Source organism: Desmodus rotundus, chromosome 6, assembly GCF_022682495.2.
Source record: "Desmodus rotundus isolate HL8 chromosome 6, HLdesRot8A.1, whole genome shotgun sequence".
Lineage (NCBI taxonomy): Eukaryota > Metazoa > Chordata > Mammalia > Chiroptera > Phyllostomidae > Desmodus > Desmodus rotundus.
The window spans coordinates 110,784,682-110,799,159 of NC_071392.1; the positions used below are offsets into that span (position 1 = coordinate 110,784,682).

The window sequence follows — 14,478 nt, forward strand, 5'->3', positions numbered from 1 at the left end:
CTCAAAAGTTACCTATCAGTTTACAGGAATACAAGAGACAGGGAGGTATGTTCAAAAACAGCATAAGGACACAATCAAAGGCACAATGTAGAAAATTCTCTGGGACAAGTGACCTGGCTTGTTCCACAAATAAAAGGTATGGTTGCGGGACAGGGTTATAGATGAAAAGCGTTTTGAGAGATATCAACAAATGCAATGTGTGGACCTTGTTTAAACCTTGATTCAAACCAACTAACCAACTAACAAAACTTTTTGAGATAACTCTAGATAATTGAATGTAGACTAGGAATTAAAATACATTAAAGAATTAGTTAATCTTGCTAGGTAAAATAAAAGGACTGTCATTATATTAAAGTAGTTCCCACTAGAGATACAAGTAAAATGGTATGCTTGGTATTTGCTTTAAACACTCCAGGAAAAAATAAAATAAAAAGGCAAAGGTAGAGTAAATATAATAAAAATGGCAAAATGTGAATAAATGTTCAAACTTTCACACGATACGAGAAGGTTCATTTTATGTTCTCATCACTTTGTGGATGTCTGAAAACTTCCATAAAGAAAGGCTGAAGTACAGGTGTTGCTGTTCTTTTAACTTCCCCTGCACCACAGGCGCTCAGAAGGCAGGGACTGTGACCAGTTCATCACTGTATGCCCAGGGCCTAGCACGGGTCTTCAATACACAACCGCTCCACGAAGGAGGACTTCACACTGAAGTGGGCTAACCTGGCAATCGGGTGGATCAGGGTGCTCAGCACTCTCCTCAGAGAAAGAACCACTGGTCTTGAAGAAAGCAAAGGGCAAACCAGAGCCAGGAAGGGTCACAGGGCAGCCGTGAGACAAAGGAGCTCGGGAGTTACCGTTCGCTAAAATACATTCCTTCTCTGAAGAGGTATACCTTCCTGATCTGTCAACCCAGGTACGGCCATGTCACTTGCTTAGGTAACAAAGTGGGAAAGATAAAAGAAGTCCCACATCCCTCTCCTGAGCAGAAGCTGTAAGAGCCATGCTTTCATGCGCCCTCTGCACAAGCTCCAGTGGGCTAAACCTTGGGCCGAGGAAACATGGAACAAAGCGCCAGTGGACCCGTGATGGCCATAAGGTAGGAACAAAAATAAACTTCTGTCATAAGCCACTGAGATTTGGGGTCATTTCTAGGCTAATACAAGAAAGGACAGGCAGAATTCGAAAGATGTCATCTTTAGATTTCCATCCCCTGCTTATTCATTTAAACACTAATCTAGTACTGCTACGAAGGGATTCTGCAGGTGTAATTAAAGTCCCAAATCCGCTGACCTTAAAATTCTGGATAGAGATTATCCAGGCAGTCCTGACCCAAACAGGTAAGGCCTTTAGCAGGAGAAAGTTTCTCTGGCTGGTGGCAGAAGAGGCGTTAGAGAGATCTGAAGAGTAAGAAGGACTCAGCATGCCATTACTGATTTAGATGGGGAGGGATTCACACAAGAAGAAATGGGGCTGACACTGAGAAGCAGAGAGCAGTCCTTAGCTGAAAGCCAGCAAGAACACGGGAACCTCAGATCTACAACCGCGAGGCAGTGGATTCCGCCAACAAACTGAAGGAACCAGAAGCAAAACCTTCTGCAGAGGCTCCAAGTAAGAGCCTCGCCTGAGCCAACACCTGCATTTTGACTGAGAAACTAAGCAGAGAGCCCAACCAAGCCTGCTCCACGGGTACGCAAGCCTGCAATAAATTAGTATTGTGTTGAATTGCTAACTGTATGGTAATTTGTTAAGCAGCCATAGAAAATTAACATACAAGGCTTATATATGGGAGGCCTGTCCCTAATTTCTTACCCTAGCTATCCATTCTACTATAATGAGTAAAATGTAAATTCACTTAAAACTATTTCTAATCCAGGAAAGATTTTAATCATGATGTATTTTCTCCATCAAAGGTTCACATCAGAACTGCCTGATGCAGGGACAGTGACTGTTTAATAAATCTGCAAGTTTCCCCACCTTGAAATCCTTTATTACGTATTAGCTACACATACAGGGCACTGAACAAGTACGTGTGGTATTGTACAGTCCCACTGAGAGCTGCAGTAAAAGTTTCTAGAGAATCTACGACTTATTCTTCTTTATATTCTGCTAAAACACCTTGACAAGGTCCTAAACATACATTAGGCACTCAAAAAAAAATTTGTCAGATTGATGTATTTATCATATTGAATTAACCTTAGTTATCCTCAGGTGAGCAAAAGGTAGTCATGAAGAACACAAAAGGAACACAGCAAAGGAAAGAGGCCACAAGACAAAAGAAGCCTTACCTTTACGTCTGATACCTGGGCACCAAGGCTGTTGAGTCCCACGATGGAGTAGAAAGCAGATTCTAAACTGGTGAAAGGGCGGTCCAGCGAAGCTTTCAGCCTCTCCACGTCATGCTTGGTGAGGTAGTGAGTGGGCGTCAGAGCCAGGGCACCGGCTATGATTGTCAGGGACAGCAGGAGGGCAGTGCCTGAACCTTGGGAGAAAATGACTACTAAACACACTCGATACTATCCCGAAGTTCTACACAGAGTCCCAGTGATGATGCCCACCAAGGTCTAGAACCAAATCATGTGAGGGAACTGGGGGGCCGAAATTAGAGCCAAGCCTTGGGGAAGTGGGGGGCACTGTTTCGACTCTCTGAAGGACAGTCCTCCTAGCAGCCTCTGTGTGCCTAAAGCACAGGACTAATCACGCCTTTCCTGTTTCAAGTACGTTAGCAACTCCTCCGCCTCTCAGGACAGACCCAACCATGAAACCTCATCGTGACCTTGCCCGCTTCTCAACCAGATCTGTTCCCTCACTCTTCCCCCCATCTGTGGCTCTCTGGCCTCCCCTCTATTCCTCTAAAGAGCCATGTTCTTTCCTACCCAGCACTTTTTCATGCTTTCCCCAATTAAACTTTGCTTAATTTTTACTTTCAGATTCTAGTTCAGGTATCTCTTCCTTAATAAACCCCCTAATAGCCCTCTGTTGGATTTGGTCCCAAGCCAGTACTATGAAGTAGTGAAGAATATGGCCTCTGGAGCCAAGTTTAAATCCAATTATTAGTAATGTGACTGTGGCAATTACAATGTGGTCGGCTTATGCCTCAGTTTCCACAAGTGTAAAAAGGGGTTTAATAACAGTACCTGCCTCTCAGGGTTAAGAGCACTACCTGAGTTAATATACAAAGGTCTTAGAATAGTGTCTGACATTTAGAAAGGGCTATCTAAATGTTAGCTAAATTGTCATTGTTGCCATATCCACTCATAACAACCTGTACTACTATCAAATATTTTTTACAACTTTAATAGTGTAATGTCTGATGCCTCTGCTACACTCTAAGCTCCATGAGGATAGACTGCTTCTCTTGTTCATTCCAGTATTTCCAAGGCTTATACACGGCCCAGCACGAAGGAATAGAAACAAAATTAACCCTCACCTATTATGCTCAGGGAATAGGAAAAAGTTATAGGAGTGACACAGTCTACTTTTCATTACAACACACGCAAACACTTTTGAATGGGCTATGTCATAAACTGTCTGCCCGCCAATTAACAGTCATCAATCAAGGCTCTCATTAATGGTCCTAAACCCTTTATCTAGAGTGTCAAGCTTAGTCTGAACTAAAACCCCTTAAGAAGGGAATCATTACATCCATTTTACAAATAAGAAAACTAAGGACCAGAGTAGTTTACACATAGTCAACCTTGGACTCAAGTCCAGGTCTAACAATAGTGTCCACACTCCACTTGGGGCATGAAGGTTATTTCTATTTAAGTCCTTGTGTGTATTAAATAATCTAAAGAATGAGAAAGCTGTTTTTCAGAAACCCTAGAGAGATCTACAATGTGAAGTACTCATTCATCTAATATTTATTAAACACCTAATATGCACCAAGCATTGTTTTAGTGTTAAAGATACAACAGGAAACAGAACGAAGAAAAACCTCTAACCTCCTAGAGCTTACATTCTAGTACGGAAAGAAAAATATCATGCAAAATAATTAAGATGCACTGTTTATCACTTTAAAAGGTGAAACACGCTATGGGGAAAAATAGAGCACATAAGGGACACCGGAGAAGAGCTTCAATTTTAAATATGGTAGGCCAAGTAAGAAATAAAAATATCATGGGAGGCTTGAAGGAAAAGGAGTAAATCATACAGACACTTGGAGGGAAATAAGCACAAGAAGAAAAGCAAGTTCAAAGACCCTGAATCGGGAGTGTATATGTGTTTTTTTAATTAATTTATTTATTTTAACATCAGCAAGGAGAACAGCATGGCTACAGAGGAGTAAGCAAAGGGTAAGAAGTAAGGACAAGGTGACAAAGGTATCAGAGGCCAAATCTGGAGGGCCTTGTAAGTCACTGAAGGAACTTTGGCTTTTGCTGAACAAGATGGGAGCCACTAGAAAGTTTTGAGCAGAGGACTTTACATTTTAACAGGATCATTCTGTTGAGAATAAACAGTACTGTGTTGAGACTACACGGGACCAGGGACCTAAAGAGGGACACCAGTTAGGAGACTATTGCCATAATCCAAGTAAAAGATGACAGTGGTACAAGCCAGAGTGATGGCAGTAGAGGTGGTGAGAAGTCTGGCTGAAATTCAGAGTCAAAGCCAGAACTGCTAATACTTAGAGAGACGGGAGCAAATGAGGAGTCAAGATACTAGTGCTGAATGAATCCCCAGTGCCTTGTGTACATGTATGTACCCAGCTCGTTAAGATCTAGTGAATGAGTGAGATCTATCTAGCATTTTCCCAGCTAGACTGTAAATTACCCTAACACAGCATCTGTGTCAGAATCCTAATCTTCCCACGCCCCGTTAATGGTAACAATTACTTCCTTGGCTAAAATTTGCACACTGAATACAGGTTGGGTATGCCCACACTAAGTACCTTGCATGCATTTAGTCATTAAATCCTCAACATCCAAGTGAGCGCAGTTTGAAAACCAAGATATTGAGATTCAGAAGTACTTACCTGCCCTAAGACACATAACTAGCTGAGAATCAGAAGTTTGAATCCAAAGTTTGTTTTTAACCTCTATGACCCTCATCTTAATTAATGGAGCGCTAAGCCACTGACATGCATTGTTCCCTCGGGCAGGTTACTTCTTTTCTCGGGATTCCCTCTTCCCTCCCGTCTGTCAAGTGGAAATTAAATAGAACACAGGAGACACATCATGAGATTCTACCCTGCAGTGATCACTCGTTAACTAGCAATGCAAGTCACTTTACTGAGTGCTAAGTTAATGACACGTACAGCTCTAAGCTATTCACAGAGGTTATCTCATTGAACGACACAGCAATTTACGAGGCAGACGATGTGACTAATCTGTTTTACAGACGAGAAACTGAGGTGCAGAAGGGTTAAGTAACCTGCGGTGGGGTCACATAACGAATACGTGGCGGACTACCAGTTTGCACCCGGAGAATCTAACTTCATTACTTATTCTCTAAACTCCCAAAAAGGTGTTTTTGTTTGTTTGTTTACCTCATTTCATTAAAAAGGAAGCTAATGGCCCAGCGGATAATTTGGCCAAAAGCTCACTCTTAGGCCTCCCGGCCCGGTAGCCCGCGCGAGTCAAATGAATGAGTGAAGCCAGACCTAGGGTTACCCACGGCCGCAGTCCCAGGATGGTCCTCGGGGCTTCCCGTAGCTCGGCACGGCACCCACCCCCCACCCTTCCTCAGGTCCCAGCCAGTCCCACCCGCTCAGACCCTCCGTTAGACGCTCAACCCCAGGAGTGCGGCAGCCCATGCCCCTGTCCCGCAGAGGAAGGGGACCCCGCGGAGCCGGCTCCCGAGTGGCGAACACTAGCCTCCCATGGGCGCCGGCCCACTCGCCGAGGCGTGCTGTCCGCGGGGCCCAGCCGTCCAGCCATGCGCAACACCTTACCCGGCAGCGCCATTCCTCCGAGCAGGTCCCCAAAGAGCCCGAAACGCAGGCTGACTTCCGCTCGGGAAAGTGGCTTCAGGAGCGCGCCGGAGGGGACGCCGGGGACACGCGGCAAGCTCCGCGTGCTGAGATGGACTCTAAGCACAGGTCAGTCCCCGCCCTTCTGCTGGCCGGGCCGCCTCCAGTAGCCACGGCTGGAATTCCAGTCCTCGTGCGCAAAGGTCCCCGCAGTCGTAGTGTATAGGGCGGCCTCCCCCCGCGCTGGGGCCCACTTGGAACCGGCCGCCTCGCAACGGTCCTATTCCGGGAGCTACGGCGACGCTATTGGACGAGGCTTCAGGGTGGGCTCGAGACGGGGCCGCCTCTGGTTGGCCCGTCGCCTGTCACTCAGTCGGGAGTGCCGCGGGCCAATTTTAAAGAACTGGGAAGGGTCAGGTGGGAAAGGCGGTCGGTGTTCGAGGGTGGTTTTCTTCCCCTTTGGAAAATTATGGCAGTTTCCTTCAAAGATTGTTTTGGTTGTTAATAACTCACCTATGAGTGAGTTTTTATCTGATTTGCAAAGCATTTGTGTTGACCCAGTGACTCCTCATAACTCTTTGAACAACATATTAGCCAAAGTGGACAAGATTTTGAGATAACAGTTTCTAATATGGAAGTGACTTATCGAAGAGCTAAAAGATAACGAACTCCATTTATTGAACGTTAACAGGATGGCCGGACAGTGTACTAAGGGTCTACGTACACTCTTTCCTTTATTCCTTATCACCATTCTGTGAGGTACACAGTTACTCCATTTTATAGAGAAGGAAACTGGAAGCTTCAACTCAGTTTGACTCTATAGTCTGTACTTTTAACTATTATGAACGTGTGAAGCATGCACAATATGGTAACTCTTATTATCACTATTAAAGTCCCAGGTATGGTTATCCCAAGTCGGGAGAGTCAGTTCTTGCTATGTCTGGTGGTCTGTTCAGTATGGTAGATACTGGCTATATGTAAATATTTAAATTAACTAAAAATAAAAATTCAGTTTGTACCAGACATATTTTGAAGTGGTCACATGTAGCTAGTGGATATCGTTTAGACAGTGCAGAAGTATAGAACATTTTTCACGACCACAACGTGCCATTGGACAGAACTGATAAAGCATACAAAAAGAACTCTTTCAATTCAGTAGTAAGACAACCAGTAGTGTGCTGGAGCCATCTCATAGGTTTGTTTAAGCCAATTGTCGAATTTGTCAGGAATTTGCAAATTGGTTGTTAAATGAAGCTATTTATAAAAATTAACTCATACAAACTTACAATGAAATAAAGTATATTGAAAACCAAACTCAGCCCTGGCTGTGTAACTCAGCTGGTTAGAATGTCATCCGCATGTGCTAAGGTTGCGGGTTCGATCCCCTGTCAGGACACAAGCAAGAAATAACCAATGAGTGCATAAGTAAGTGGAACAACAAAGCAATGTCTTTCTCTCTCACACCCCTCTCTCCTTTATTCCCTTCCCCTCCCTAAAATCAATAAGTAAAAAATTTTGAAAAGAAAGAAAACCAAACTCATCATTCCTAATCAATTTAACTAAAAAAAAAAAAAAAAAAAAAGGAGCCACTTTAAAAGGAGCTGGAGCAGCCACGCCAGAGGAACTGCTCTGCTGTCTCGTGTCTCAAACCTTTGGAACATTAAAACAGAGCAAAATAACCTTTGCACTGGGCCTAAACAACTTTATTCCCCAAAGAACTGTTTGCAAAGATAACAATTAGCAATAACGCGCCTCGGATAAACCTCATTGGCTATGATACTGCCACTGCACAAAGCTTTGCAAAGATAACAAAAAAAGCAGTTTTTATAACTAACTGCTGACTACTTGACTGAAAATTAAAAACATTGTTTAGAATTAACGTCACTATGTTATCTTCACCAATAGAAATGCTGTCCTTCTATTAATGTAATTGTTCCCCTTCCCTTTCTCACAAATACTCATTGCCTTTGTCTCCTGATTGGAACATGATTTGAGCTTCCACCTGAATTGATTCCCGAGTAGCTATTCTTACTGATCTCAAATAAATACTTGTTTGCCTCTCACTTCGAAAGGCCATTTTATTTTTAGGTTAACAGTTTTTTGCTTTGTTATTGTCTAAACCTAATGGTGGATAAAATGTTAATAGAGATTAAACTTAAAAGTGTATCATGTCTATAGACTTCACATTGTGAATAGTACAAAAACTTGAAGAAATATTTTTCTAGTATTTGAAAAACTATTACCCAAGAGCAGTATCATCAATAAGTGAATAATATATTAGCAGATGTCATGTGCTTTAGAAAAAAAAAGAAAGTGTAAGTGTGATTGAGGGAGGTGCGGGGAGAATTCTACCTCAGTCTCTTTTTAACAGTGGCGCAGTATTTCTTACCTATCCACTCACTCCCCATGAGGCTGATAATACGCTAAGTGCTGGGGATACAGCTATGACCATGTAGACAGGATTTCTTCCCTCTTGGAGCTAATAGTCTAATGGGAGACGGTCAATAAACAACACAAATTAACTTGATAATTGTAGGTAATGATTGAATGCTATGAAAAAAAGAAAACCAAGAAAGTCATTGTAGGGCTGGGGTGGGGAGAGGCTGTTCAACCTAAATTGGTGATCAATAAATGCCTCTGAAAAAGTGACATTTAAGCTTTTGTTTGAGTGATGTGACAAACAGTCCTGAAAAACTAACTTTTCTAATCCCCTCTTTATTCCTAGGATCTGTAGTTGGGAAGAAGTAGTGATCCCTTATGCTTCTGACAGTGATTCGGAAAATGTGGATTTGCAGCTGAGCAACTTAGAGGATATTAAAGAGAGCCCAAGTAGCCATGAACTTACAGGTGAACAGGGGAAAGGATAAGGAAAAGGGGAGGGCTACATCTTTTCAAGTCAAGTGACTGTGTGACCAGCCCTTGACTAGACTTTGACAATGAATTTGGTCCCTGACTTTAAGACCTTGGAATCTGGGTGGCAAAAAGATAAAACACGTTATTCTAGCCACACATACTCTTGCCCAGAGTATAAGTGCTGGAAGGATTCTGAGAAGGGAAGGCAGGTATGAGTGAAATCTGGATGGAGCCACAGAGTAAATGAAATAACTCTTTCATTTATTCTGCACACACTTATTAAGTACCAATGGCTGGTATACAACAGTGAATAAGATCAACATAGTCTCTACCCTCACAAATGTACATCATAGTGCTGAGGACCAAAATAAGTAAAGATACAGTAAGTAAAGTAATTATAAGTTGTAGTAAACACTATGAAAGAATTAAACAAGGGGCTGAGACCAAAAAAATAAAGGGATGGAACCTAATTTAAATCATATTTGTCAGAGAACACCTGTCTGAGGACAACCTATGTGAGAAGTAGAGGGAAGAGCCTGCTGAGTCGGTGGAACAGCATGTGCCTGAGACAGGAAAGACTGATGTGTTTGACGAACTACATTCATTTGTACATTCATCCAGTAAATATTTATTGAAGCTCTAAACACTATGCTCTAAACACTGATCTAGCTGCTAGAGATATAGCAGTGAACAGAACAGACACAATATACTCATAGATAAACAAATGATCGGAACTTAGTATAATATGTGTGATTGGGGATGGAGGTTGGGGGGAGGGGGGCAAATATAGAGAGCTTCATTAGCAGCTAGAAGGATTCTTAGCCAAAATGGGCAAAGAGGGGATTCAGGAAAAGCATCCTGGAGCTGAGTCCTGAAGGACAAGTAAGAGTTCCACATGCAGCGAGAGAGGTAAGGGTAAGTGGGGGAGAAGAGGGGCAGACATGCAAGCAGGAGGAAGTCCTGTGCAGAGATAAGAGGTGAACTAGAACGTGGCTTTTCCTGGATGACAAGAATGTGGCAGGCGGTAGGAATTTGCAGAAGAGTCTGTAAAAATTGAGTGGTAGAAACCCTCAGATGATAGGTGTGTTAAGAGGGAAATCGTAAACCTATTTACCCAATAGGAATAGGGACTTGGTATTGGAAAGCAGAGGAAGTAAGGATGTAAAGCTACATGAAGAGGAAAATGATGCCACATACTTATTGTCACTCAGTGAGCAGAGGCCAACACTACTTTGATGCTAGTTCTGTATCAACCAAATGAGGTAGGTTCTGTTATCGTCCCCATGTTGGAAATGCAGAAATAGGCCCAGAGAAAGTAAGGCCCCACAGGGTCAGAATGCTAGAAAAAAGCACAGCAAAGATTCCTGACTGTGGAGCCTGTGCCCTTAATCAAAGTATATCGCAGGTTGGAAAGGAAATACCTCAAGCACTTACTGCGGCCTGGGCAAGTGGGAAATCAGCAAGGGGTTGCTACACTACTTGAAGCTCTTGTCATCACAGAGTCATACACTTTTGAATTTGAATAATATGTGCCATTTAAGTGCTTGCTGTGGGCCACATACTGGGTGGGATAAGTCTTGTATTTCCTCGCTTAATCCTCACAATAATCCTGTTTTACAGGTGAGGACACTAAGGTTCCAAACAGGCAAATTAACTTGATGAAGGTCATAGAACTAATAGGTGAGAGAGCTAGGATTCCAGCTTGTCTGAAACTGAGATGGAAAGTTTGTGCTCTTAACCACTCTGGCACAGTTCACTCTGAAAGGTTTTTGTAGCTTAGGAGGCCCTTAGAGAACACTGCATTTGTGCTTGAGAAAACTGAGACTTGCAAAAGGGAAGGGACTGGGCAGAGCAGGTAGTGAAGGGAAGAGCAGGACCTGTCTATCCTGAAACCCAGGGGTTCTCCCCACAAGACTGTGTAACTTGACATAGTATGGAGGCATCATTTGATGTCTTTCTCTTGGTATTAGGCTCAAACATCTCTAGCCTCCCTCTGGAATCCCTCACAGATGGGTCCAGAGACCTGTCCCATGAGGACCCCTTCAGCGAGAACACCATTGAGAAGTTGATCGAATCCGTCCAGGAGTTTTTCAATGGTGAGCTAAAGGTATGCACAAGCAATCTTTACAAGTTATCCAACTTTATTTTAGACATTTGTTACTTCTTTTCATACAAGTAATTCATAAGATATAAAATTTATATGTATACTTTTGCTTATATTTATAATATATATTTATATACATTTGTGAATCATTTTATAAATGGATATAAATATAATTATATTTATATTTATATAAAGATATAAAGATATTATTTATATTAAATTATATTGATATAATTATACTTATATTCATAAAAATTATTAAATTCCTATAAAAACAAAACTATAATAAAAATTAAAAGTTAATTCTTAATTCCACTCTCCTGAGATGACTACTGTTAATATTTTGGTGTGTATGTTTTCAGACATTTTCCTGTACATACCAATGAATGTAATTTTTTTTTAAAGATTTCATTTATTTGTTTTTAGACAGAGGGGAAGGCAGGGAGAAATAGAGGGAGAGAAACATCAGTGTGTGGCTGCCTCCTGCACGCCCCCCACTGGGGATCTGGTCCACAACCTAGGCATGTGCCCTGACTGGGAATCAAACCGGTGACCCTTTGGTTCGCAGGCCGGCGCTCAATCCACTGAGCCACACCAGCCAGGGCCCAAGGAATGTAATTATAGAAAAAGAAACATCAGAAATGGTGGGAGAAAAATGTTCTAAGTCAATAACTGAGATCTATATTATCCTACTTAACACAGTATCCGATTGTTTAGGTGAAGCATTCATTCATGCATTTGTTTATTCTATGAGAGTACATAACAAAAGACTGTATCTTAACTTAGAGGTAGAGGAAGGCAATTCTGAGGAAGTAACCCTTGAGCTCAGATCTGAGGAATGAATAGGAGTAGAAGTTAGAATTGGAGTGAGTGTTCCAGGAATAGGAAATGATGTCTTTAAGACCCTTGTGGGAGAAAGGAGCAGAGCGTATTTAATGAACTCAAAGAAGCCTGGTACACTTAATTCACAGTGTCGAAGGTGTTTGTCACTTGTCAACAGACACTTAGGTTTCCATATTTTGGCTATTGTGAATAACACTGCAATGAACACAAGAGGGCAGATATCTCTTTGAGGTCCAGGTTTCATTTCCTTTGGATATATACATATATACAGATGTTTTTGGTTTGTGAAAATTCAACGAAGTTTACATTTTCTCTATGTACAATACCAATAACATTTTTTTAAAAAGACTTAAAGCCAGAATGTTGGTCTTCACTTTGACTCAGACTGTTCTATATACTTCATGTCATAAAGGATTGTTTGTAATTAATTATGGGCTTGGATTGCTGCAGTGAATTGGGGGACTGGTGGTGGGGTCGGGGGGCAGCCCATTTCCTGCCTTAACCTGAGTCTACAGCCAGTCAGGGGAGCAGATGAATGAAGAAGGCGATTTTGTCAGTGTTACAAATGCCGTGATAGCAGTACACACGAGCAGTTTATGGATGCACTTAGGAAGAGCACTTGACCCTGCTTCGGGAGAAAATGCATGATCCAAGGCTTAAAGGATATATAGATTTTAGTCAGTATACAAAAAGAAGAAATGGAGAGAATTCAGAAGGTGCAAAGGCCCAGAAGCAAGCAAGGACAGCGTAAAAGTTAATTTGGCTAAAACACAAAATGCTGCCAGACAAGGTGAGAGATGAATTTGAAGAGATTAGCTGGGGTCACATTGGGAAGGGCCTTGACCTCCATGGGTGCTATTGGAAGATTTTTGATAGGAGTTACCTGGTCAAATATGCATTTTTAAAAAGATCAGTCTGGTGATAGCCTGGGAACTATATTGGAGAGAGACAAAACTAGAGCAGAGAGACCTAGTGTTGCATTGTTATACATCCTGGTAAGAGAGAATGAGGCCACCAACTCAGTCTCTTGCTGTGTATTGCTACTTGTTTTCCAGAGAGCTTATACCAGTTTCATACCATCTACATGGGGCTGGGGGGGGGGGGGGATGGGAAGAAATTTTCACAAGATGGTGGAATTATTGGTCTTTTATTTTCTTCTTTATAGGTACTTTTCCCCCAAGTTTCATTGACAGTTAGTGCTTTTATATTTAGCAAAAGAGAGTAATACAAAAGAGATTTTATTCTTCAAATCAGAACTTGCATCTTAATAGGGAACTATAAAGAGTCAAAATAATGAATGTTTAATGACATCAAGAGAGCTGAAAGTAACGGCGTCAGAGGTCAGCTTTAGGAATCTTATTCAGACAGCAGTATACAGGGTGGGTTGGTGAGGAAACAAAGATAGGTGGGGAAAGCCTTCAAGGAGCACTTAGGAATCTAGCTGAGAGGGAAAGCGGGGTCATAAACCCAGGCAGGGCCACTGGACAGGGAATTTCAGTCCTCTGTAATTTGTTCACTCCTCATAATCGAAGATTGATATTGGATTGAATGAGATGTCAGATGTTTAAAACATTGCAAGAAACTTCAAAAGCCCTCAATAAACAACCAAGTGGGATTATAATGTATAATTATGTTTTTATGATTTTTTCCATAAATTCAGAGTGAACACGAGAAGCTGACATTCCTAAGATCTTTGTCTTCTCTCAGCCAAATTTTACCTGATGATGAAACCGCAGAATCATTCATTCACAGCCACATCGCAGACATTGTGCATACCCTCTTTGTAAGTATCGTGACTTCATCACAGGTTATTGGGACCCCGCAAATTTGGCGACCTGGCTAACAAATGTTTTAGTGGTTTCACCTATATTAGATTCCCTTATCTTTTCCTCATATCAATATCGCTGCATGGAGGAGAAATACTCAGGGGTACTCCTTTTTCTAGGACAGGTAACTTAGAAAATATTAAACACTATATTAGAGATGCTGGTTTAGTAGAAAGAGGAGTGAGGATGCCTAAAGTGGAAATAATCACTAGTAGTAAAAATAACGAGTAACAAACACTGTCTAACAGTTATCGAGAGCTTCTAGGTATTATGAATTAGCTCATTTAGTGCTTACAGCTACCCTAGGAAGTTAAGTAGCGCTGTCAGTCTCAGTTTACAGATGAGGAAACAGGTAACGGAAGGTGAATAACTGCGTCAGCTCAAAGAGCTAGTAAGAGGCAGAGCCAGGCCTCAGGGTCTGGCTCCGGAGAATAAACTCCTAGCCTGGCCGCTGTCCTGCTGCCAGACCCGTGGAGCCAAGGAGCAGAGCCCTCTGAAGGACCTGCTCTTGTTCGTGCGGGCCGCCCATACCTCTGATCATTTGGCCTAATGACTTGGCACATTCTCTACTCTCTCTCCTAAAGTCCTTGCCCTCTCCTCGCAGATTGTGGTGCAAGAGGAACCCCTGCACTCTCTCTTCAGCCCTGTGCGCCAGAAGGTCTTTGTCACCATCACTGACCTCAGGTGACACCCACATGCCCTCTACACATGTGTCCTGGTTCTTCATTCAGGGCCAATAACAAAGTCAACTCACATGTTCCGTATTTTTTTTTAACTTCTCAAAACTATTTAGATAGAGAACTGGGAGCTAAATCCTTATTTTTGTGTAAGAACTTTGATTTCGCTCGCGTATGCTGCCATTTGTATCTGCAAGACATGATGGGAACCTGTTTAGAGTTCAGTTTTGTCCAAAATATATTCAGTGGAAAGTTACTGCCATG

The 14,478-nt window shown here is 42.1% G+C and overlaps 2 protein-coding genes and 1 pseudogene across 4 annotated transcripts in view; 1 reads left to right on the plus strand and 2 right to left on the minus strand.

The window, feature by feature from the left end:
• RPN2 (ribophorin II) overlaps positions 1–6,024 on the minus strand; it is a 52,002-nt gene extending 45,978 nt beyond the window's left edge. For all 3 annotated transcript variants that reach the window (XM_024559196.3, XM_045194537.2, XM_045194538.2), the window contains exons 1-2: positions 5,894–6,024; positions 2,289–2,482 (exon numbers count right to left, since the gene is read on the minus strand). In XM_024559196.3, the coding sequence (XP_024414964.2) occupies positions 2,289–2,482; positions 5,894–5,906 (207 nt within the window). In that variant the 5' untranslated portion in view covers positions 5,907–6,024. The remainder of the gene's footprint in view (positions 1–2,288; positions 2,483–5,893) is intronic.
• Positions 3,723–14,478, plus strand: part of MROH8 (maestro heat like repeat family member 8) — a 49,491-nt gene continuing 38,735 nt past the window's right edge. Inside the window, exons 1-5 of the mRNA XM_024559194.3 lie at positions 3,723–6,040; positions 8,637–8,758; positions 10,735–10,871; positions 13,372–13,494; positions 14,142–14,221. Of these exons, the coding sequence (XP_024414962.2) occupies positions 5,754–6,040; positions 8,637–8,758; positions 10,735–10,871; positions 13,372–13,494; positions 14,142–14,221 (749 nt within the window). The 5' untranslated portion in view covers positions 3,723–5,753. The remainder of the gene's footprint in view (positions 6,041–8,636; positions 8,759–10,734; positions 10,872–13,371; positions 13,495–14,141; positions 14,222–14,478) is intronic.
• On the minus strand, positions 7,581–7,708 carry LOC128781294 (U4 spliceosomal RNA; annotated as a pseudogene).